General features: G+C 46.2%; 1 protein-coding gene across 4 annotated transcripts in view; it reads right to left on the bottom strand.

The window, feature by feature from the left end:
- Arhgap44 (Rho GTPase activating protein 44) overlaps positions 1-24,621 on the bottom strand; it is a 159,790-nt gene extending 135,169 nt beyond the window's left edge. For all 4 annotated transcript variants that reach the window (XM_005349865.2, XM_005349866.2, XM_013347276.2 and 1 more), the window contains exon 1: positions 24,260-24,621. In XM_005349865.2, the coding sequence (XP_005349922.1) occupies positions 24,260-24,312 (53 nt within the window). In that variant the 5' untranslated portion in view covers positions 24,313-24,621. The remainder of the gene's footprint in view (positions 1-24,259) is intronic.
- Between the last annotated feature and the right edge of the window lie 956 nt (positions 24,622-25,577).

Below are 25,577 nucleotides of genomic sequence, written 5' to 3'. Positions count from 1 at the left end.
GGGGAGGGGAGGGGAGGGGAGGGGAGAGGAGAGAAGAGAAGAGAAGAGAAGAGAAGGAAAAACTAGGCTGCCATCACTTTCACCACAACCTATCAGTAGATCTCTAACACATGGCACTGGAAAAGAGAAAGCCCAAAGGCAATGGTTTACACTACTCAGAAAAGAAAGATAAACACTATGCTCCTGACCTCTCTTCTGTTCCTCTAGCTAGTATTTAGAGATCAAAGCACTGGTCAGATAGCCACTGCTATGGGTCTGTGGGGTTGAGGTTCAGGGAGAGCTACTGGCCCCGTCCTCATACAACATGGAGAATGGTCTTCTAATCATGATTATTATACAGTGCAATGGATTTAATTTTCCTTGGGGGTGTGAAGGCTGACATGTGGGAATACATGAGACCAGTACACACTGAGACCATTTTATGTGAACAACCTTTTGATGAGTTTGTGAACAAAAACCAAGTGTGCAAAATAGTCTAGTCTCAGAATCCCAGTTACACATGAATGCCGACCTCGTTTGCTCATTGACATTCCGGTGAATGAAAGCATCTGGAGGCATCAAAGTCCTTACTCATCAGTGTGCTCTCGTGAATGTGTCTTACTCCTTATCAAGTAGCCCAATTCTCTTGTTGATTTAAGCCCGACTGAGCCAGAACCTTCAGCTGTCCAGAGCTGCCTCTCCTAACTCAGCTGTTTGTTCACACAGATCCTAAGTCCTCCAAATTGGTAAGATTGTCACGAGGGCCAAGTATCTTTCCAAATACAGACTAATATCTAATCGGCATGCTTGGGAATAGTGGGATTAGAGCAATGAACCACAGTCAACTCCTTGACTTCGTCCATGCAGCCAAGAAGCGTGTATCCCTTCCCACGGGTCTTAGGACTTGGGAGATGCTGGCTGAAAACAAGAGGGGGTAAAGACGCACACACTCAGCTTTCCTGGAACTATCACAGTAGTATGATATAAAATCCTCACCACTCCCTCTTCTTTGTCACGCTCTACATTTAATTCTCACTGCTTCACTAGCCACTAGGAAAGCCTGCCATCACTGGACACCGTACGCTGCACCATGCCTCAGCAAAGAGACTGTGCTGTTGGGAAAACACACTGACTGTAAGCAGAATCTCTTTTCTTGCTATCCTCTCTCTCCAGCACGATGGCTCTTGAATTGCATACATGCGTCTCAAGGACAAAATTCATCTTGCTTATTTATATAATAGTGGCAAGCAGTGACTTGACAAAAGTTTGCCAAATCTACTTCCAGGGCTATAACCCTGAAATAAACCTGAATCTCAACTCTCATAAGCATGGAAATACATTCTCTACCTACCATAAGGAGTGATCATTTTCAATTTTAGTTGACATTTCTAAAATTATATTAGGAAATGTTTAGCTGCACACGAAAGCTTAAAGGGTTTTTAAATGAGTACAATGGTCATTCATTTCAGACTGCACAGTTTTGTTTATCTCCCTTTTAGGACTTCCAGGGATCTCCACCACAAGAGAAAGCGGAAGTGAAGGAGAGCATCCCCACCCTTCCCAGTCGTAAGAGAAGTGGATGTAGTGCACAATTCCAGCTCTGGGTGCTCTGGGATGCCCTTTATTAAAGCCCCTAACTTCCAGTTTGATATTTTATCACCAATGGATCTTGAACTTTACGAGATGTGTTTCCTATCCAAGTTGATATGAGCATATGATATTTCCTCCTCAGTTAATTTATTGTGGAAAATTACATGAACTCTTTTGTAAATGTTAGACCAAGCCCACATTCCCAGGGTAAGCTTCCCTTGGTTATAGTGTTATTCTTTGATATACTGCTATGCTTGATTGGTTGTTCTTAAGAATGGCTGCATCCACACCCTCACGGCTAATGCCTACACTTTCTTGTAATGTCTTTGTCCTGCCTTATCAGCAGAGTCAAGACAGGCCTCACCACGTAGTGGGAAGTATCCTGCTTCCTGAAACAATACAGTAGAATGGACACTATTTCTTTAAATGTTTGGCAGACTTTGCCAAGGAAACGGTGTAGATCTGGAGTTTTCCCCCATTTCTTCATGGTAACAAGACCATTCATGGTTTCATATCCTTTATGCGGACTTTTGGAAATTTGTGGGTTTCCATAAACTGTGACATTTTATCTAACCTGTTCAGTTTATATTCAGAGTGGTTTAGGGTACCTCTAAAAGCCCTTAAGTGACTCACTGAGTAGAGTGGCAGCCTTCTTTGACTGATGTCATATTTTGTGATTTCTCTCTTCCCATAGTTGGCCTGCCAGATTAGGTATACTGACATTCTCAAAATATTAGCTTCTAGTTTTGGGTTTTCCTTCCCACTCTTTTTCTGGGTTCTATTCTAACAAGGATTTCCATTCACATCTAGTATTTCTTTCTTCTGCTTAATTTTTAAGTTATTTTGTAATTTTTAAGATGGAAACTGGAATTAATTTCTATAAAACAGCTAATGCTATGAAGTTCCAAGCTTTTAGCACACCTCACAAATTTTTTTTATCTTTATTCTATTTCAAAATAATTTTATGCCCTATGAAATGTCCTGTTTAATCTGTGGGTTATGTAAAAGTTTGAACACTGTTTAACATTTGGGGTTTCTTTATCAAGTCATTGTCGATTTCCACCTGAATTCCACTGTGGTCAAAGAACATACTTTGTATAATTTTAAGTTTTACAATTTGTTATGGTTGGTTTTAATTGAAAATGTGGCCAGCTCTGTGAATGCTTCATGAGCACAGGAGGGAACTATGCACTTACTGCTGGACCCAGATTACTTACGGTTCTTTTCAGTTCTGCCATAGCCATCGTGAACTTCTCTGTAGTGAGAACTCTAGAGTAACTGAAGGGAGTGCTGAGGTCCGAAACTCTGTGATCCATCTGCTTCCCTTCTACTGCTGCCCAAGTTTGTACCTAAACACTGTTCTCATATGATGCACAGGAGAGGCTGTCATGTCATGCTGGAGAGAGGGACCTGCCATTTGTGATGCTGCCTGTCATCCCTATATCAGTCATTGGTCTGGCCTGGTGTCTCACACATTTATAGCCACTCTGTCTTTCAACCATGCCTATTTAATAGCCTTTTAGTAATTACAATTGTTTTCAGCAGAGATGGTTGGACTTCCATCACAGAAAACCACATCTGAAAATAATGATGGTCTAGAATTTCTTTCTACTTTTCATATCTCTTTATCATGTTCAAGGACTGTTCATGGTATACACTCAGAAAGACAGGGATGGATATGCAATATTCTTATCCTAATGTAATCCCTCACCCCAACCTATGAAAATTAACTGCAGGTTAAGAAAAGCATAAAGCACCATTAACAGAGTGCCGCGTGGCTGCCTTCAGATGCTCCGAATTGAGGAAGGCCGTCTTCACTGTTAAAGCCCACAGCTTTACAATGAATGAAAGTGGAAAAGGAAGGAATAAAGAAGACCATTCCTGGAGTTCAAATATGCTACAAATTCAGAGGCTCAATGACACCTGCCTTCTACTGACATTCTCTTAGTTGGTTACCTTCCTCCTCAGCTCCCCCTTCTCAATTACACTACATTCTGAACTAATCATGTCCATAATCCTGCGCCCTTTTCAGCTGCCCTCAGTTCCTCCCACAACCTAGCAGGCCCCATGTCAGTGTACATCCAACCTTCCCAGTGTGGGGCTACCAGCCCCATAGCAGCCACTTCCTCCTACACACTCCGTCTGCCCCGCAAAACTCCTATTCCCCTCTCTCAACTCTGCTCCCGTCCTATGCACTGCCTGCGTGTCTCCTTATTTAACTCATCTCTCCTTAAGGGTTCACTTTCACATTTCTTGTCCTCCACAAAGTCTCCCAAATAAAAAAACAGAGAAACACAAGTTTTTTGTAATCTTAGCTTCATTCACTGATGGCCAGTTTAGAACCTGGGCAGCGTCTGGCACCAACTGGGCACTAGTCTGCTAGTCATACGCTTCGATTTGGAGTCGTTGTTTTTAACCTTTTCTTGGCTGGCCCGCCTCCTCAAAATTGGAGCTCCAGGGGCTCCACCTGCTTTACAGTTTACACTGTCCTGAGATACCTGGTGATGGGAACACGCTCTAGAGAATTCATACCTGCGCAATTTTTTTGTGCTTGCACAAACCCATGGGATGTGCTTATGACACCATTAGGTGATAAAATCAGGGATTATCATCGTACAACCAAGCCTGTTATTTACTGGAATGTCTCTAAGCAGCATGTAACTGCACATCTACCATGAGTCCCGATGATCACTGCAGGTTCTGCCTCAGATCCTCCCATCCTTTACTCATGGCCTCTTTGGATGTCACAATGTCTTATTCACTGTTCCAGCCTCCTCTACGCACCCCACCACCACCACTAAGACTATTTCTGGATTTCTATTTCTCCCAGTACTGAACACAATAAGCATTCGCTGCCTGGGGGTGGGGGTGGGGGTTGCTCACGCCCCTTCATGAATGAGTATAAGGAGAAGGTCTTTGCAAGGGAATGCAAAAGGCACCTACCTATGTATAGCCCTGCTCACCATAACCACTCGCAGCATAACCGCTGGGGTACCTCCTCCGCACCCCTCTCTGTTATAGTCCACAGGACCCCAGGAAGCAGGGAGAATCAGGGAAGGGAAGGCGGGGATCTTTTCAAAAGTCAGCAGAACAACCAGCATCAGAGCCCTTCTGCCCTGGCTTCTCTGGAAAGCCAAGAGTGAGGTGCAAAAAGAACAGGCAAGAGAGGCCCAAAGCAGAAGGGAAAGGGTCAAGGGTCACCGGATGTGGGAAAGTCAGGTTTCCTCCCAGCAACCTGACCCAAACAGTTAACCATTTTAGAAAACCTAGCAGTTTAAAATGTAAAACAAGTATTTTGAAATAAAAAAAAAAAAAGCAGGGAGAACAGATGAAAGTGGAGAGAAAGCTGGAGGTAAAAGGGATTCGAGGAAGCGGAGGCAGATCCTCAGCAGAGGACTGCACCCAGTGTGGACACTGACAGACAAGACGGGGATGCGTGGTTCGGCATGCTGCCCACTGTCCAAGGAAGGGCTATGAGAATCTACAGGACCCCATCTAGAGGGACACATGCCCTTCAGCCTGGTCTGGAAAACTAAAAGAAAGTCTGGCAAATGCTGCTGCAGAGAACGACTTTACGCCACCAGGACCCCAGTGCAATGGTGACTTTCACCATCATCCCTGACTACAGGGCAGACACAGCTCAAAAGAAGGAAGATTTACACGGCCTGTGTTTCAGAGGCTTCAGCCCATCGTGGTAGGGTGGGTACAGCAGAGTAGAGCATGGCCACCGGGGCGAAGCAGCAAAGAAAATTACAGGGCAGGACAAAGCCCCAAGGACTCATCCCCCAGGGACCACCTTCCTCCAGCTTCCTCACCTGCTCCTCATCAGGCCTCCACAACACTGCCATGTTAGGAACTTACCACGTCTCCACAATACTGCTATGTTAGGAACGCGCCACGTCTCCACAATACCACTGTTAGGAACGCGCCACGTCTCCACAATACCACTATGTTAGGAACGCGCCACGTCTCCACAATACCACTATGTTAGGAACGTGCCACGTCTCCACAATACCACTATGTTAGGAAGCCGCCACATCTCCGCAACACCATCATGCTAGGAACTCACCATATCTCCACAACATCACCACCCATCAAAATCTAATGGTGATGTAACAGCCCTCAGAATCCAACCACTTCTCAAAAGGTCTTCATCTGGCAACAAATCCTCCATGTAAGAAGCTCTAGAGGACATTTGTATTCAAGCTATAGTATCGAGAGAGAGAGGGGGGGGGTATTGCTTTTACAAGTATCGCCAGCAGCTTCCAATACCTGAAACCCAAGGCGATAGGTCATTACAACAGAGAGCCTCAAGGAGAGTCAGCTGCAGCTCAGTGAGTGGGCCAGGAGAAAAGATAGCCCTCCTGTATCACTCTGAGGCTAGCATGTTCAGTCACAGCTAGGTTTGATGACTTGACACAACCCTACACATACTTGGAAAGAGGGAATCTCAGCTGTGGAACTGCCTCCATCAGAACAGTCATTGGGCATTTCCCTAACTGTTGATTGACGTGGGAGAACCCAGCCCGCTGTGGGCAGAGCCTTCCCAGAGCAGGTGAGCCAGAGTTGCCTAAGAAAGGTAGCTGAGTGAGCCAGTAAGCAGTGTTCCTCCATGGCTTCAATTCCTGCCTCCAGGTTCCTGCTTGAGCTCCTGCCTTGCCTTCTCTCAACGACAGACTGTAACTTGTAAGCCAAATAAGCCCTTTCCTCCCCAAGTTGGTTTCGGCCAGTGGTTTACCATAGCAACATAGAGCAAGCTAGAATACTCACCCATGAGTCTTGGCAGTAGGAGCTAAGTCTGATGCCCATACATTTGTGTGTGCTTAGCCAAGAACAACGGTACACACAGCGCCCATGCATGCACAGCATTCTCATAACAAGTGGCACAGCATGGACAGAATAGTATAGGGCAGCTCCAGGGAGACCCACCCGTAGCAACCAATGATGACAGGTAAGATGCCCAGGAAAACCAGGGACCCAGTCACCAAGGGTCCTGACCTGCCTGAATGTGATCTGCCATTTTCTAATCTGTGTACTGAAAACAAACAAACAAAAAGGAAAAAAAAAAAAACAGCCCTCTAGGTAAGGAGGCTTTCTAAACCTGCCATGTCATTTCCAGGTCTACTGCTTTGGTTAAGAAAAACAAGGTATTTCAAAATGCCAAAAGGCTATGCAGACTACTACCTTGGTTTTGGTTTTGTTCTGTTTTTAAGAGTCAAGCCCATGCATGCAGTCAAAACTGGGGACTCCCTTCCCTGTCTCAGTTATCCAAAGGAGCTATGAAGAGTCTTTCTATTCTCCCAGGGACGATCCATGCATTCGCAAATATGGTAACCACTCATGTTTAGGAAGCTATTTGCTCCAATGGGCTTTTTATAGAAACCAGGTCAGACACAACATAGAATGTCCTTCATCTTGCTCTCCCATCGTCAGCCTGTCTCTGAGATAACTGCTTATTGATGCATTTAGATCTGGTTCTGATAGCACGCTGCCTTCTGACTATCTATCTAATGAGTTAAGGACTAAATTCTACACACATATATCTTAGGCTCTTTGTAACCACACAGTTTCCTGACCTATGTTTACATTTATGCTTCTTCTTCATCTTCTTCTGTCAAGACCGCATGCTCTCTTCAAAGCCAAGTTTCAATAGGTTTCTGTTCCCAGGCCAATTGATTCTAAAAAGATGTAGTGATGTTTCCATTCTCCCAAACAACCTAATTGTTCAAGCTATCATGGGCACAATCAAAACACAAAAACCAACTTCTGCAGTATCTTGTGTCTTGTGGTCCCTACTGGAACACAAACTCCTTAAGGACAAGACCCTGTTTTATTCCTCTGGGTTATCCTGAATACCTCACCATCAACCCTAACACAAAACATGTCCTACCTCAAGGGAGCTGACCAGGGAAAAGGTACAAAGGCTCTCCTGCCCTCTCTCCTCAATGCAGGGTAACTTTGAACTTATTTTAGTTCTGGAAGTTAGCATGGAATCTGATGAGGTCATCATGAAAAACACACCACCATGCAAATCCCTCTGCCCAGTCCTTTCGAGCCCTTCCATGCATGCAGAGAGATGCTAAGAGTGCTTCTTAACACTCTGCTGCTTATTCTCAGGATCTGCTTTCCAGGGACCTAAGCTGTGGCACTGGGTTGCAAATACAGATCCATTTAACGACATCTTTGCCCCATGAACAGGCATGCCTTCCACTATCCCTGGCCCCCTGTGATTGGACTAGGTAATAGCAGAATATTAATAAAGATTTGTAAACTGTGCTTTAGAGTTAAAGACAAATTATCTCTAAGGTTTCTAAAGATATGTCAGATTGTCTTCAAGCCCAGAACATTTTTGGCTCCACTGAAGGCATGGTTAGCTACATATTTAGCATGGGAAACTTCAATTAAGAAAAGCATTCTCCGGTTTGGTTTTTCCCTAGGGAGGCAGGAGCAGAAGGATTTCCATGAGGCAAGGCCAGCCCAGTCAGTATAGCAAGCTCTAAACCAGCCAGCCAAGCCTATAGAGTGAGACCCTACCTGAAACAATCAGGTGATTTTAAAAAGCCCACCTTTGAGGGACTGAAGAGAAGGTTCAGAGGCTAAGAGCACTTGTTGCTTTTGCAGATAATCCAATTCAATTCCTAGCACCTACTGTAACCCAGTTCCAGGGAATCCAACAGGCAAACAAAGGGTTAACATTCGTGCATATAGGCAAAACATCCATGCATACTAAGTAAATAAATCTAAAAAAAAAAATTAATCACATTTGAGTCCTTTCAGAATAATCCAGAGGGTTTCATCACCCCATTCTTGAAAAGGACCCACAAAGCAGCAGAGTGGCACTAAGCCCCTATCTATGTGAGTGTGCACAGCTTTCACCCTAGTGGAGAAGTCACAGCAACCAGAAATCAAAACGGGATGAGGCAGGTCGCGGGAAAGAATGAACAGAACTGTGATGCCTACCCAGAGCAGCCGTGCGGGGACACTGGGAGGGCTGAACTCTGAGGATAACCGTAACCTACTGTTTTCTGAGCCCTTAATAATTCTATACCGTGGACACTGTGCCCAGAGTGCCAAGACTTGCCGAAGACACAGCCAGAAGCAGAACCGTCCATGGGGACTAGTGCTCTGGAATAGAAGGAGCTGTTGAGATAGGAGAAGCAAGGCTTGGTCGAAGTCGAAACCACCTGAAGAAGACCACGTGGCCTTCCCTGGCTGATTTTCCCCAGGACACAGTCCACAGATCACTGGGTTAAAGCAAGTCACTGAGAGCAGTGTTGGCTCTGTAACACAGTGACCTCACCTTCCTTTCTGTTTCTTTGTTGTTAATTTGGCTTGCTTGCCTTTGTTTCTTGAGACTGGGTTTCACTCCTCAGTGCTGGCTAACCTAGAAATCACTATGTATGATTTGCTGTGATCCCACCTCTACCTTCTAAGTACTAGGATTCCAGGCATGTGCCACCACCCCCAGCTGTGGCTTTCTCTTTGCGTGTGTGGGGGGGGGGGCAGGTGGATGTGGCATGTACTTGTTAGTGTGGCTGTGCAGGCACACATGTGTTCAGGCACCCACGGATGCTCAAATATCTGGAGTTCTCACAGTTAGTTTTGGAGGCAGACTCTCTCACCAGGCCTGAAGCTCGGAACCAGGCTTGAAGCTCATCAATTAACCAAACTGGACGGCCAATGAGCTTCAAGGTCCTCTTGTCTCCACTCCACCCCTTTCACCAGTGCTAGGGTTACGGGAGCACACAGCCACCCTGTTCGGTTTGGTTTGGTTTTAACATGGGTTCTAGGTAGTCAAACTCAGGTCCTTGTGTTTGGAGGGCAGGCACTGTGTGGATGAGCCACTGCCTCTGCCTCTGGTCTTCCTTTCTGGTGAGCTCTGACTTCACTGAGGCGCTCATCCCTCTACCACAGTCTCTCTCCGATTCTGAAGGAGTCCTAATGGATCTGCGCCTATTTCAGTCCATAGTCGATCAAAGACACAGGTCTGAGCTCCACCAGTCCACCACATTCCCTCCCCTGCCCCACAGTAAAGGTCAATCATAAACATGTGAAATACCTGGGCTTAGACTAGCTGAAAGGACTCTTCTCTCCTGAGCAGAGCCTCTAGTTGGTGCCTTTCCCTGTCTCTGTGACTGAAGAATGCGGAAGCGGAAGTAAGTCACCTTTGTTTTGCAAGCAACCTCAGTTCTCACTCAAGTCTTTGTTAGTGCACCAGGAAAGGGGTTCATTGTGGCATTTCCACACATTTATATCATTATCCTTTGTATATATTCACCCCCCCACACAGTCCCCTCCCCCATCCCTCCCAGCCAATAGTCTCCTATATATTCTACTACCCTCTCTTTATCTCCTCCCCACTCATTCTGACAGCTTCTCCGTCTCAGAGTACCCCATCTACTTGTGTGCCTTACATATATAGGTATACACACATATAGCAATGTAAACACGGAGTCTGCATGAGAGAGAATGCGGGATGCTTGTGTTTCTGAGTCTGACAAAGCATAATAAATGACACCAGTAGGACTCAACATGTAAGCCTCGATCTGCACAGGCAGGCAGAGCCTCCAGTCGAGCAAGACGACATCTGGTGCCATCCACTTTGCTGCAAATGACACGGCATTCTTCCTTACAGCAACTGTATTTGGACCATGAAAAAAAGCCCAAGAAGGCCAAAATACTAATGAAGATAAAGCAAAGAAAACCGGAGGACAACAAGAGCCCCCAAATCACAAGGTGTTCGAACTTGGCCCACCTCTGGATGGCCTGTCATTTGAAGTAACACTCCTTTATAGCTATCTGCACACTATGCAACTGTGCAGTGGGCTAAAACCTCACACTGTTCCCAATGAATATTTTAGTTTTCAACCCTCTAAAATAATTTTTTATCAAAGGAAAGTTAAGGTTTCTTTACTGCATAAGCTACACTGAACAAGAGTGGTCATTACTGTAACCAAAGCATTCCTAGAGATACATATCACCAGGCTTTCATGACTGCAGAACCTGCCGGAGCCTTAATAGACTGTCGATTTCTATCTTAGTTGGCTTCCTATTGCTGTGATAAAACACCATGACCAAAAGCAAACTGGAGAGGAAAGGGTTACTTTACTTACAACTCTCAGGTCCCACTCCATCATAGGGAGGTCAGCCAAGAGCTGAAGTGAGAGCCATGGAGGAATGCTGCCTACTGGCTTGCTCTCCATGGCTTGCTCAGCCTGCTGTCTTATACAAGGAGCCCAGGGGTGGCTCTGCTCACAGTGGGCTGGGCCCTCCCACATCAATTATGAGTCAAGAAAATGCCCTAGAGATTTGCCTACAGTCAACCTGATGGGAGCAGTTGCTCATCTGAGGTGCCCTCTTCCCAAATGGTCCTAGGTCTTATCAAGATTTAAAAAAGAGAGGGAGAAAGAAACAAAGAAAAGAGCAAAGAAAGAAAAAGAATAAAGAAACAATCTAACCAGAACAATTTCTAAATATATTAGTGGTACACAGAATTTTCTACAGTCATAGAACAAACTCGGAAAACTTAATATAGAAGAAAAGATTTAGTCTTCCAAACTGTGTTCAAGACTATAGTGTAAAGTCAGGAGAATCACCTCAAGGCCAGATTAGGTAGAAGGGTCCCTGCAATCACTCAGGCTGCAGACATGAACTATAGTTATGACACAAAAAGGAAAAGGTGCAGACAAGCTGAATGGGGTGACATACTTGTACAATGCCAACGCTCTACCAATGGAAGCAGGAAGTCTCAAGTTCAAGTCTAGCCTGAGCTACACCCAAGATCATAGTCAAAGGAGGAAGAAACATTACTTCAGGGTTAGAGTCACAGAAATTAACCAGGATTATAAAAGTAAAAATAACTTCCTTAAAAGTCAAGAGACCCTAGCAAGCTGGTCAAGGTGTGTGGGTTCCAACTCCACTGCCTACAGAACTCAGTCAGCATCCGGGCTTGCTGAATGGCATCACTCCTTCCAATGACATGACCCAAGCTTGACCAATCAGACTCTGGTCTGTGCAGCTTGAATGACCCAGTGACAGCACATAACAGAAAGCCCTCCAGTGTCTTCTATCCCCTGTGACCAGGCTCTCAGGAGCTATTCCCATGATGCACTGTTCAACTTTTCCTTTGGTCTAGAGAGTAGTCCCCATCCATTCCCAAACAGACCACAGTCTGCTGCTACAACAAGAGAAGCCTGGTTGCCCACGTAAAAGCCCTGGTCCCAGGGACTGATTGGTGCTGACCACATTCCAAATGGGGCTGGAGAGGTGGCTCAGCAGTTAAGAGCAGAGGATTGGAGTTGTGTTCCCAACATCCACCTCAGCAGCTCACAGCCACCTGTAACTCCATCTCCAGGGTCATCCAATCCCCCTGGGCTCCTAAGGCACTTGTCCCCCCCCTCTCTCTGTGTCTCTGTCTCTGCTTCTCTCTCTCTCTCTCTCTCTCTCTCTCTCTCTCTCTCTCTCTCTCTCTCTCTCTCTGTCTCTCTCTCATGCACACAAACATGTATGCATGCATGCAAGTACACACACACACGCAACACTCACACACTCTGGCATGCACACACATCCTTAAAACTCTAAAAATGGAAAACCCTGGTAGCAATGAAACACAAGAATGAATTCCTCTCGCATTCTCCACAGTAGTTCTGACAGAAAACAATGGAGCGTGCACATCCACAAAGCAACAGAATTCTGAAGTGTTTCTGCATAAAGACATGATCACCATCATCAGGAGTCTCCTTATCCAGATGTATCACAATCGCATGATCATCCTGAAAATAAGTATCACTTTTATATAGCAGATTAAAAGATATTAGGACTTAAGGTAAAATGCTAATTAACCTGGTTTCAACATTATATACTTTAGATTTTTCAGTGTCTCTCATAAATATCCATTAAATTAGGTGGCTTTTGTTTATAAAGAGAGAAGCAAGTCAGCATGATGGCTCAGTGGGTAAAAGCATGTGTTGCCCCGCCTGATCACCTGTGCCCATTCCTGAGACCCACATGACAGAGAACTAGCATTTACAAGTTGATCTCTGACCTCCACACATGTGTCATGCACACGTATGCTCCCAATATGGTACATAAATGTGACAAGTTTTTAAGATAGATTAAAAAGTGAAAGATAAAAATTACCATCAAACCCTCAAAAACATGATTAGCTTCATTGATCTAAAAGTCACTTCCCAATGGCAGGCTAGTCTATGCCACAAAGTGAGGTCTCCCATCATGTCCAGAACACTAGAGATGATCAGTCCCCCATATTTGAAACCAGGGCTCAAAAGAACTGCCAACATGTTGCATTCAGATCCAAAAAGATAAACTATTACAAGAAACTATGACTACAATTGCTCTCATTGAGTCCCGGAAGGTTTTCAATTTTGTTGTTTGTTTCTTAATGAAATGTGTGTTTATTTCAAAGACTCCAGATGCAAATGTACAAGCAGCAGAAATCACAAATGGCTACTGGTCCTGCAGGCTTAACCTTCCCTCTCTCCGGACTTCCTGCCAAGCTTTCCTATGCAGTTAGCTTTAGCACTGGGACATCACCTCTGAGTGCGCTTCTGGATCCCGTGTCCTTATCCTACAATCTTCTCACATTTTCCCCATGTGAAGCAAATGTTAAAATAGTTGCAAGTATGTCAACACAGAACTTACGCCCTCACTCTGTTCATGTCAGACATCCTCTCCAGTTTCCCTACTGCCACCATTAAAGCACAGCAGCGAGGGGCATGTCATCCCCAGGGTCTTCCCTCACCGGCTGCGCAAACAGCAGCCACAGCACTCTGCCCTTCCCCGTGTCGAAAGTGGGGGTACTGGCAGAACGGAGGTCTGTCAAGTAAACGCACAAGTTTGGGGTACACTTAAGAGACAATGCTCACCTCAACAGTGGGAATGCACACACTGATGATGGGGGCCAGGGAGGTCACTGTGAGGCCAGAGCCTGGTCTTCTGGACGCAGCTGTTAGGTTGTTGTCTTGTCCCATGCTGGGGAAGAAACTGCAAGGCTTTTGCAGAAATACAGTCTGCCTTCCCAATGGAAGGCAAAGAACCTTCAAAAGGCACTTTTCTGCCCCTTCTGCTGATGCTGCTTAAAGGAAACACAGCAGTGAATATTCTATTGACAAAATTTCATTTATGCGCTTTGTGGTTAAGGCTCCATACAAGATACTCCATTACCTTAAGGAAAGGAGACAGTTTTATTTTTATTTAAGTCAGACGCAGTTAATTAGCATTTCTAAAACCACCTAGAGCAGTGGTTCTCAACCTTCCTAATGCTGCAGCCTTTTAACACAGTGCTTCATGCTGTGCTGACCCTGGCCATTAAATGATTTCATCGCTACTTCATACCTTCATAACCAAAATTACTTCATAACTTGCAGCTTTGCTACTGTTATATTTAATATATATTTATGTTATATCGTAACATAAATGTCTGATATGCAGATGATCTTTGGCAACCCCTGTGAAAGGGTCATTCAGTTGAGAACCACTGACCTAAACTACAGGGACTTGGGACTCTGTGGCTGCAAAAATATGGTACTAGGGAGAGAGCAGGAGGCCTCCATCTGGGCTCACTCCACTCAGGAGGCACCGCAAATTTGGCCCTGCTGATTTCCGCCTCTATTTTTCCATCTGCAAAGTGGGTCTATAAGCAGCACTCGATCCATAAGGAAGCTACAATGAGAAGAGTCCTCGCCAGGTATCTCAGCCAGGCTTTTAGAACAGGTCTTGCAGCCTTGTCTTCCCTTCCATGCCTGCAGCAAGGTTGGCTTTCAGGGCTGCATCTGGAGTGAGGTGTGGCCAGCTGTCTTGTTCTGGCCAATGAAAGGGCAGACGTGGCACATGTTGGAAGCCAGAGTTTGATTCATGGCTTGTGTCCTTTTCTTCCACCATGGAGGCAACTGTGGAACAGAGGCCAGGATGGCATGAAGCGAGGAGAGTTGTCCTCACTCTATGGGCCAGTGCTGGGAGCCAGTAAGATCTGGCATGCTCTGACTGTTATATTACTGCCATTACTGATGCCACGAAGCATGTTCTTAGTTAAACACAGAGAAATACATGGCAAAGACAAATGGCCATCAGTTTCAAGTTATAAGTGTCAAGTTCTCAGGAACACAGGTAAAGGGGACCTGTGTGTCATATGCTGTGTCCAAGAGACTCTCAGTACAGCGAGGGATCCTATAATAACTATAATCTATTAGCTGCTTATTATAAACAGGCATTACACTAAAGATATTGTATTTACTATTTCACTGAAGCCCAGCAATAATCTTATGAAGTGTCATGTCATGGTGGTAGGATGAGACTTTCTGTTCCCTTCATTACTCCCTTCTCTGCAGAAAGGGCATTTAAAAATACCTTTGTTAAAACTAACTTTGAAGCTGAACATGGCAGTAAATGCCTCTGACTGCAGCACAAAGGCCAGGAGTAGCAGCAAGAGCAAGGTTGTTTTCCTGATGTTGGCCCCTAGGGAGGAGCTGAGCAGCTCCTTCAAATCTGCAGTGGGGAGACAGTGCAAGACTCGGAGACAGATGTGCAGAAAGAACCGGAAGCCCTGGTGATGCAACTGGGAGGGGGTGGCCAGGCTCCGGTCACTTCCAGGGGAACTTTGTGACTCTCTCTGGTCTCTCACATCAGAGCCACCTTTGGGAATTCTAGGTCAGAGATGGAAGAGTCAGAATGCCAGGAAATGTCATTTCTCCATTCTCTCCTCACCTTCAGCGGTGCCCAGGGAAGAGTGGAGGGAGTCAGAATCGATTCCCAGACCCCTCACAGAAAAGCAGTGACCTTGAGAGGGTTCACCTCCATCTCAATTCATTTCCCATGAGCCCAAAGGGACAGACTGTGACATTATGTTACTTGAGTTCCCATAGCAGATCTGACCTAGCCTCACATACAGCATGGGACATTGACTGCTCAGAGCAGGCAAAACAAACCCAAGGAAATCACGAGAGAATTCAAACGAGAGTAAACTAGGCCTAAAAGCAGATCTTGAGGGTGGGGAGATGGGGGCAAAGTTAGTCAAGGGGAAAAAGCGAGACATTCACATTAAACCACATTGGAAGTCCAATTTATATGCAAAGTCTATTAAACTTGTTTTAAACATCAAAATCCTAATAAAATGAATATTTTAAGAATGTGTTACTCAAAGTGATTCAAGGAAGGAAAAAAAGGAAAACATGACTAGTCTGATGGCCAGAGAAGAAAATGGAAACCTGCCAAAGAACTATATCCAATGAATGTCCTTGGAAAACTGTTCACGAACTTCAAGGAATGAGAAAGTCCTGGTTTCAACACTCCTTAGAAAGGAAGACTGGAGAATCCATTTTTACACTGTTACTAAAATGCGAGAGACAGAGCAAAGATGACAAATCCATACAAACAATAAATTTAATCTAGTCATGCAGAAACAGCCAACAAACCACAGTGTGCAGGAGAGGAGAGCTCAGCACTGGAGACTCTTCCAAAGGCCAGGGACACACGCGGTGTACGCTAACCCTGACTGCCTGAGTCTGATGCTCAGAATCCACAGGCTGCTTACTGGAAGAAGAGAAGTGATTCCCACAAGTTGTCCATGTACACATGCACACATACACATATAAATAAATGTATGTTAAAAAAAAATCTCAAACTAACTACTCTGCGCTTTTATTAGAGTCAATAACAAAGGTGCCTATACATCACCACAATATCATAGTGCCTTTCTTTGAGCACTAGACAATGCAATTAGACAAAAAAAAGAAGTAAGCACAAACTAAGAAGAAGACACAAAACTATTATTTGTAAAAGATACATTGATCTACTGGAGAATCCTGTAACCGAAGTTCTAAATTGTTTAAGAGCAATGGAATAAAAAAGAGGAAGAAGGAAAAGAGACAGACAGACAGACAGACAGACAGAGTGAGAGACAAAGACAGAGAGAGAGAGAGAGAGAGAGAGAGAGAGAGAGAGAGAGAGAGAGAGCATCCCAAAGCACAGCAACAAGTCTAGATCATCCAAAAAGGAAATCATGAGCCAGAGGCACTGAAATCATAACCAACTACATGAGAAAGTGACAGACAAGCTTAAATAAACGGATGCTTCCTTGAGAAGCATGCTTATGGTACCCAACTCTGCAAGGACGGTGAAGTCTCACAACACCCAATGTTGCAAAGGCGACATCTCCAACCCACATGTAAGAAGATGTGGATAGGCAACGAACACCTTTCTTCCACAGTGCAGACAGGAAAGTCTCCAGCCATAGGCTCAGAGCTCTGATGACTGGGCCTTGGAACAGCCCTAATAGAAGCTGGGGTGCAGGGTCCAGCATGGCTCTGCTGTCCCCTCAACACAGGGGCCTTAGAATGAGAATCAACTTACCACTGCCCACCACTGAGCCCACCTCAGCTTCCTACTGGAATTGATAAGGCAAGCAAGGAAACAAGTCTGAAACCCTCAAGCACAGAATTGTGGTTTGGGATTTTAAGGACCTAATAGTGGTACTTCAGTATTGTACATATGAATTACACCATCCACTTAATAATAGGATAACTAACGTAGAAACAAGAAAAACCCAGAAAGTGAAACATGACTTCTAACACACATCACACATCAGAATGGATGGCTGGAGAATTCCAGACTGGATGGTAAAATCAAGGCCTTCCAGATACTGTTGAAGATGTTTGAGTGTCTCTATATTCTGGGTCTGCTTATTAATCAATAAGCATAAACCATAAATTAACAAATCCCAAACACAAATATTAGATTTCTTTATGAAGAGAAAATCAAAACAAGACAAAAAACCTAAACCAAACTCTGAAAGCACTCGGGAACAACAGGGAAATGTGCACACAGGCGACTAAGCAGGTACATACTGGGATATTAGAAATTACCTAAAAATCAAGCAACGTTGTGAACATAAATTTAGGAAATTAAGACAAAAACAAGTGCAGGCAATTCAGAAAAAGTGATAAATATCCAGGAAAACAAACAAACAAAAAAGTTCAAGCTAACTAAAAGCCCAAGGATTTTGCCACACACTAAAAATAATCGTATTAGTTGCTGATAGAGCTGGGGAGAGGGAGAATTCTACAAAGGATGGAAACACCACACACACACACACACACACACACACGTGCACGAAATCCACACATTCACATAGTATTAAAACCTCACATGCTCTCTGATCCAAAAGTCGCACTTCTGAAATGTCGTCTTAAAGACATAAATAGGTAGGAGGATCAACAAGGAAACCAGTTAGCTATGGTGGACTATTAGATACCCTAGAACATTATGTTATTGATTATATGCATATATGTATCTGGTATGAGAGCATAATCAAGATAACAGGAAGGGGGTCAAGAAGGTTACAAGAGTACACATAATACAGTCATTATTCTTTTTGAGAATATACAGTCATGTACCCATGACGATGTACGGATCAACAATGGGCTGCAGATACAATGGTGGCCCTACAGGACAGCATCACCAACAGTAGCAAAGCATTCTCTCCAGGAAGCTCACACAACCAAGGTATCACTGTGCTAAGAGACTGCAGATGCCAGCTAACAGACTGCATCTAAGAATTACTGTGGCTCCGTGTAGAGAATCCCTAAATTTCCCCTTTTTTTCCAACCATCCCTAAGTCTATTATTTCTCTATAATGAACATTACTTATGCAACTAAAAATCATGGTTAAAAAATGAATTCTGTGGGAAAATAAACATTTATTCTAAAAATAATCTCTACAGTTAGAAAGTGAAAGCCACATCTGCTCTCTGGACAGAAAGGCGAGTTTCAAACTGCTGGGCACCACAGCCTCCCAAGGCAGCAAGGGATTGGAGGTCCACGAACCGGAGGGGAGCTGGGCCTTTTCACTCTCTCCCCTGAACCTGTTCTCTGAGCTCCAACATCCTCAGCTCTGAGCCAAGCATAATTTCACTGTTTACCGTCATTGCGGAAAGAGCATTTGAAATAATCTGCTCTTGACTACTAATAAAAGGGATGATTACAGATCCCTCTAAAACAAACAACCACAAATTACTGTTTTATTCGCATGGCTACTAATTTACTTTCTTAAAAAGCCACAGAAAAACAATGCTTCTTATCACCCACTATTACAAGATCACCAATCAGGGTTGATGAATTCCACCAATGGAGGGATCTGGGAGGGGAGATGATGATTAATTGCTACTCAAGATAAAAAAAAAAAAAAAGGCTCCCTCACAGTGACTTGCAGGTCTGCCCTGAGAGAATTCTGCAAGAAACCCAGGCAGCCTCCTGCTGACTGCAGAAACCAGGCCAGCAAAGGGTAGATGGGGCAGGCCTGCGTAGTAAGGAGTTCGGAGGACCACGGGCAAAGGTCCTTCTCTGTGCCTAGGCAGCCTTTCAGCAGTGAGCCAGTCCCTGTTGTTATCACACAGCCACACCTCCCAGGAGGTGGGGCCTGGGCTCCCAGGACTCTACTGAAGAATTCTAGGGCACAGTCTCAGGTCTGGAGAGCCCTGCTGCACTCATAGAAAGTGGCTGCAGAAGCCTGCATTGGTCTGCGAAGTCCGAATCGCAGCCAGCAAATTGCAGGTGATGACTAATGAAGACTTGTCCTGACTTTCCCCTCTGGTCCTATTGATTGGCTGGTGGCTTTCAGATGTGCGCTGAAGGACAAGCAGTGACCTCAAGGAAAGGGTCCTCAGTGGCTTTGGCCAGAGCATAAATTCAGGACATGCCAGAGCTCCTACAAGTTGTATGGCCTCACACCCAGCCGGGGACCACTGGCCAAGGTCTGAACCGCCTGCAGTTCAACTGTGCAGTTGGTGCTGCGGCAGTGAGGCTTGGCAAGGCTGCAGGAGGAACCAAGCCCTCTCAGCTCCGCCTTGCAACGCTAGCAAGCAGTCGAGGAATGGAAAGCAGAGCTCTGGAGATGAAATTTGTTCTTCCACCCCCAACTTAGCACCTCTAAGCCCACACAATCCAGTGCAGCCCAAACAGCCTTGCTCCTACCTACAAGTCCATCGGCACTTGCCTACTCTTGGACTTACTGTCCTAGAAGGGCAGACCGGATGCAGAGCTGCTGGGCAGTTACTATTGGAATCCATTTTTAGGACTGTGTATGTAGAAGGCTAATGTTTCCTGGAGGCTGAATGGGAGAGCTTTAAAGGAAAATACTCAGAACCTGAAGGTCCATCCGATAAGCCCTTCATCAGGCCAGGCTTCCTTCAACATCATCACAGCCCTCTAAGATGGGGGTTTGCTGGGCTCCCAACATGCAGACTAGAAAGAAAAAAGTCCTCAGCAGGGGCTGATTTTTGCTTCTTGCATCTCCTCTTTCACCCTGTAGATCTCTTGGGTGCTAAAGTGTCAGCTCAGCACTTTGTTTCACCCAACACAAACCAGATCTCACTTCCAAGAAGAACACTGACTCTCAGGATGGGTAACATCCCAGAAGACACTGAACTGTACTGAAGATTTAACAACAGCAACAACAACAAAGCAAACGGTGCCATGTATGTGGCAAAAAGCTCAGCCCTCCTTTGCGGCCCCCAGGCCAGCAGCAGCTGCCCCTCAGTCCTCTAGGCTGCCACTCCCAGTACAAAACTCAAAGCAGCAGCGCCAGGTGCTCTCCCTCATCTCCAGACTATCCAACACTCCTCTACTTACAACGCATGGATCTGATCCAGTTGCCAAGGAGTTTCAGAGAACCTTCTACATGCCAAATTGTATCTGCCCCCAAGGGGCACAAAATCAAGCCAGGAAGATGATTGACAAGTTAAAGATTACACTCCAAACGAACCTTTAGAAGCACAGCACACCCATAAAATTCAGGCTCCAGTAAAGAGGACTGTTTGCCCGGCACTGTAATATCCTAGAGCAGAGGGTGTGTGGCCCATAGGAAACAGCCGACCACCGTATACTGAGTGACTGAACACAAGCATGCCATCTAAAGAGTTGAATACCGGCCCAAAGATCCCAGAGATACTCTCCATTAAGCTGAGAACCATGTTGGGCATTTTTCTGTGGTAACATCATCGCCATTGTAATTCCTGTATCTCCACAGGGTAACCTCCATGATTCCCATTTTGCCAATAAGAAAACTAATGCGCAGAGAGCCAATCTCAAGATTGCTAAGCACCCAAGTAAATACGGCCCACTTGATAACAAGTGTTCCAAGCCAGTAGGTACAGGATGGCCAGGAATAGCTTTCCAGATATATGGGGAAGATCAAGGCAGAAGCAAGTGCACTGTCTGGAAAATATGACCAAGGCAGGACCTCATGTATCCCAGGTTGACTTTGAACTCACTAGGTAGCCAGAGATGATCTTGAACTTCTGATCTTCCTGCTGCTACCTCCACGTGGATTATAGGTATGAGTCACCATGTGGAACTAAAGATTCAACCCAGAGCTTCACACATGCTAGACTAACACCCTACCAATTGAGCACTTAGCAACTCTTTTCACAGTTGCTGATGTCTAGTTAGAGATGCCCAATTCAAGGCAAAGTACTAAGAACCCAAGAGTTTACTCAAGGGAAACCCTTACACTGTTCAAAAGACATGAGCCAGTTTCCTACAAGTTTTTCATTTGGAATAATCCCAGAACCTGCAAGTTACAGAAAGTGAGCTAGGTGGGGGGCCATGGAGAAGGGTGGCTCTCAAGCCCACCTCTCCTCCAGAAATATGGAAAGTCACTACTTCCAAGACCATAGGAGTGAGAACCGAGCGTCTACTAGAACTACTCTCTACAAAACACTTCATAACACCGCACCCGCTGTCCAAACTTCTAATCCTGCAGAGGCCTGAAAGAAAATGGCCCCCATAGGGAGGGGCATAATTAGGAGGTGTGGCTTTGTTGGAAGAAATGTGTCACTGTGGGGGTGGGCTCTGAGGTCTCCTATCCTCAAGTTATGCCCAGTGTGGATCACAGTTCACTTCCCGTTGTTTGGAGATCAAGATGTAGAACCCTCAGCACCATGTCTGCCTGCTCACTACCATGGTCCCACCATGATGATAATGGACTAAACCTCTGAAACTATAAACCAGCCCCCAATTAAATGTTTTTCCTTTATATGAGTTGCCATAGTCGTGGTGTCTCTTCACAGCAATAGAAACCACAACTAACACAAGCGCTATGAGTGGCTAGTGAATAAAGATATTAAGAAGCAAGTCCCGGCCCTTTCCCCCATGCATCGGGTCATGCCTCCCAACATCCTCAATAGGAAGAAGAACCCCACGCCACCCCTTCATTTCCCTCGTGGACCAAGAGGAAAATTTTAATCTTGGCAATAAATATTGACCGAGCACCAACTGCCTACGAGGTGCTGCTGTGTGTCCTTGGCATGCAAGGGCAATCAATACATTCTATGGGAGACAGATGGGCAAAAATCAAAAAAGTACAAGCTTTCAAGCAGCGGTGAGTGCTGTGCAAAATAAAATGAAAAAGGTGATGGGCAAGAGCTGGGGGCGGGGCTACCTGAGCCTGTGAGCCAAGTCCTGATGGATGAGGAGGCTATTTGAGAAGACCACATCCTCAACCGGGCAGTAAAAGTTGGGAGTCAGCAAGAAAAACAGCCCTACAGTGAAGCTGGGCTTGACATGTCTGAAGCACAGGAGAGCAAGTGGCAGGGGTTCAGGGTCCAGGAGAAGGGAAGACAAAACGAGCATGTTGAGACAGCGGGGCCTGCCGGTTCAGAGGTGGTCATGTAGGTCACTGGAATTTGGGGAGTGGTGGGGCAGTGGAGCATCATGAACTAAGTTTTGCTTTAAGGGTTCACTCTGGACTTCATCAAAACAGATACAAGTAGGGCCTCGGTTTGTACAGGTTGGTCATCCATACAAGAACTCCAGCAGCCCTGAAGATGAGCAAGGTATAACCATGGATTTGTACTTCTAAGAATGTTCTTGCAATAAGTAAAACCACTTTAAAAAAAAATCCGATTTGTCTTTGCCGTTTTTCATTTCCTCCATGAACGAAGGTGAAAAAATAAGGTTACTATGTCCATGACTCAAAAATCTCACAACTTAGCAAATCCTGAAGGAAGATCGAAGACTCGGGTTTCATGAAGGCAGCATGAATGCTTTTTCCCCATGACATTTAGATCCTAACACACACACACACACACACACACACAAAAAAAAAAAAAAAAAACCACTCCAAGACCACGAGAGACAGCAACCCCTGACCACTGCCCCCTGAGATGTCTAAAGCCATCACATAAACCAGATCCCAGAAAGTAATCCAGAAGCCAAAACAGTAAAGAGTGGTCAGCCTGGCATCCCCAGTACCAGGAAAACACTATCTCGGCATCCAACACACCAAAGACGGTCCACGTGAGGCTATATTTGTGGCAGTACCATGCCAAAAATCTGGGCTAATCTGACTCTGCTATTCATAAATTCCCCCTCATGTTAAAGCACATGTGTTTGGAAAGGGGAAAATGAATCCAAGTCTAGTTTAGACGCTGTTACTTGGAAACCATCTGGAGTCCCAGAGAAGCCACCACATCCCCTGCCCTCAAATGCCCACTGTAACTAGGGCAGTATGCTTCCATGGAGTTGAGACATCCTCGAGTCTCCAGGGAAGTCCCCCACCCCCACCCTACCAGGTGCCAGCTCAAGCTCCACTTCCCACCCAAGAAAGGTATTTGGTTTCTCAACAAACCTGGCTGAGCGCACTCCACGTGTGAAGCTTGCACTTGAATTGCACCCGAGGCTGGGGTTCTTTGCTCTCTGATTGCTTTAAACCGCACACCTGAATTCCTTTGACAACCACAGAGAAATTCTTCCCCAGTCACAAGGATTCCATGAAAAAATCCCCTCTACCTAACAAGCCTGTGTTTCGAGCATGTCTAGCTTTGGAAGAGACCCACCAGAATCCTTATGTAACCTTAATAGATGTTGGCACCCCGCAGATCCGCTCCTGAAGACACTGACTGGCCCAGATCTAGTCCATGTTCACCAAGATGAACAGTCTGGGTCCTGCAGATTCTCAGGGCTGAGCTGTACTGGACTGGGAGGGAGGGGGGGAGTCTGTCCCCATCCCCTACCTGGCTGTGAGCCTCTGAACCTCTCGTCTTCCAAGGGAGCTGAACCTCGCTTTCTGCAGCCTCCCTCCCTACACTGAAATCAGTCTTGGGACCGAGCCTACAACAGCGCCATGCCACCAGCACCTTCCCCCTCCCTGCCATCCTTTCCCCACCCCCAAACGCTAAAGAAAAGCGGCCAGGAAAGTGATCCAGCATCTTGTACTGTCACAGTCCCTGAAAACAAACACGTCGCGGCGGGGAGTGCGGGGTGGGGGTGTCGACCAGGCCCGCCCTAGGACCAGAAGCAGCCCTAAACTGGGCACAGGTAGGGAGGGATCTCCGGAGGCAGCCAGCGACTCAGCAGCCACCAGCTCCTTCAGAGCAAACACCTGTTTCCAGTAAGAATCACGGCCAGAGGGAAAGGGAGTCCCTGGGAAAGGCAGGGAGGGCGAGGTGAAGGGGCAGCTGGGGACGCAGGTGGAGGATGCGTCACTCTCTGAGCTGGGCAAACCAAAGCCTAGACCAGCCGGCGGGAAGCAAGAAAGGGTCGGGTCAGGAGAAGAGAGGTCGCGCCTGCCGGCCCCAGGAGGAACACAGGAGCTCCAGGCGGGGCTGCTCCATCACCTGCGCCCGGTAGATGCAGCCCAGCGGGCGTGCCAGCCCCAGGCAGCCAGCGGGTGACCTACCTGCCCACCGTCTGGTTGGCCAGCTGGCGCATGCGGTTAAACTGCTTCTTCATCGTGGCCCCGCTGCCGCGCTAGCCCGGGAGCTGGGGAAGGACGGAGCTGCCCGGAGCCCGCCGCAGGGTTACATGGCTCCCGCGCCCAGCCTCCTGGGCGACGGCGGCGGCGGCACTGCGGAGCCTGGGGAGCCGCCTGGCCCGCGCCCAGCCTCCAGAGAGCACCTCCGCCTACTCCGCCAGTCGCATCCTTCTCTGCGCCACGCCCGGGGCCACCCTTGGCGCCCGCCGGTACGCCCGTGCTGCAGCCCCTAGCCCGAGCCGGGCGAGCGAACCGGGGAGCCTCCGCAGGCTGGCTGACCAGCTGGCCGGGTGGTCCCCTTGCGCCTGTGCGGAATGTGCCGTGCATGCTGGGACTTGTAGTTTTCTGCTCCCACCTTTCCTCTGTCCAAAGTTTGCAAGGACAGCTTTAGTGCAGAGGTGGGAGAAGGCAGTGTTGTCAAGGCGTTCAAGCTTTAGCCTTCTAGGACAGTAAATATTTTCGTGCTTGAAAGGTGAAACCAAGGACACAACAGAAAACAGAGTGAGCATCTGGCTCCTATTGCTTCTCAAGAGAATGTGAGACGTTTTAGTGCTGAATTCAGAGGAAGACATGCAAGTGGGATGTGCTCATTAAATTGTATAAGGTCACCTTATTGGTGTTCAGTTACAGGGTTAAGCTTGGCGCAAAGGGGTTTCGAACTAGGCATAGCATGCATCCCAAAGTCTCCAAACCTAGCAGGTAACCAAAGCTAATATAGGATTGAATGAGTGACATCTTGTCTACTGGCCCAACGTGAGACAGCTCTCTTGTATGACTTAGATTCTAGCTTCATAGCTGTGTTCATCTCCTTTCCACTGCCAGACTATGAACGGGCATTGGCTGGGCAGCCACTGGTGCCCACCAGCTTGTTGAAAGGAATTGTGGTGCTAGACTTAAAAAGTGGCAGGGAACAGGGAACAGCAAAACGACTCAACAGGTAAAGGTGCTTGTCACTAAGCCTGATGACCTGTGTTCAAGCTCCAGAACCTACATGGTAAGAGGAAAGAGACTTCTGCAAGTTGTCTTACACACACACACACACACACACACACACACACACACGCACACGCACGTGCGCACACATAATGTTAAAATATTAAAAAGAAAGAAAATGGCACATGATCCCAATTGGTTGTCATCATGTGTTTCAAGTAAAGTCAGAGTTGTTGGGCAGCAGGGGCTTTGGATCAAACAGATGTGAGTTCCCCTTAGACATCCAGGTACCTAGTAATTATAACTTTAG

This window comes from Microtus ochrogaster, chromosome 7 (genome assembly GCF_000317375.1).
Source record: "Microtus ochrogaster isolate Prairie Vole_2 chromosome 7, MicOch1.0, whole genome shotgun sequence".
NCBI lineage: Eukaryota > Metazoa > Chordata > Mammalia > Rodentia > Cricetidae > Microtus > Microtus ochrogaster.
Note: the sequence above shows the minus strand (reverse complement) of the source record. Positions and strands in the feature narration are given on the sequence as shown.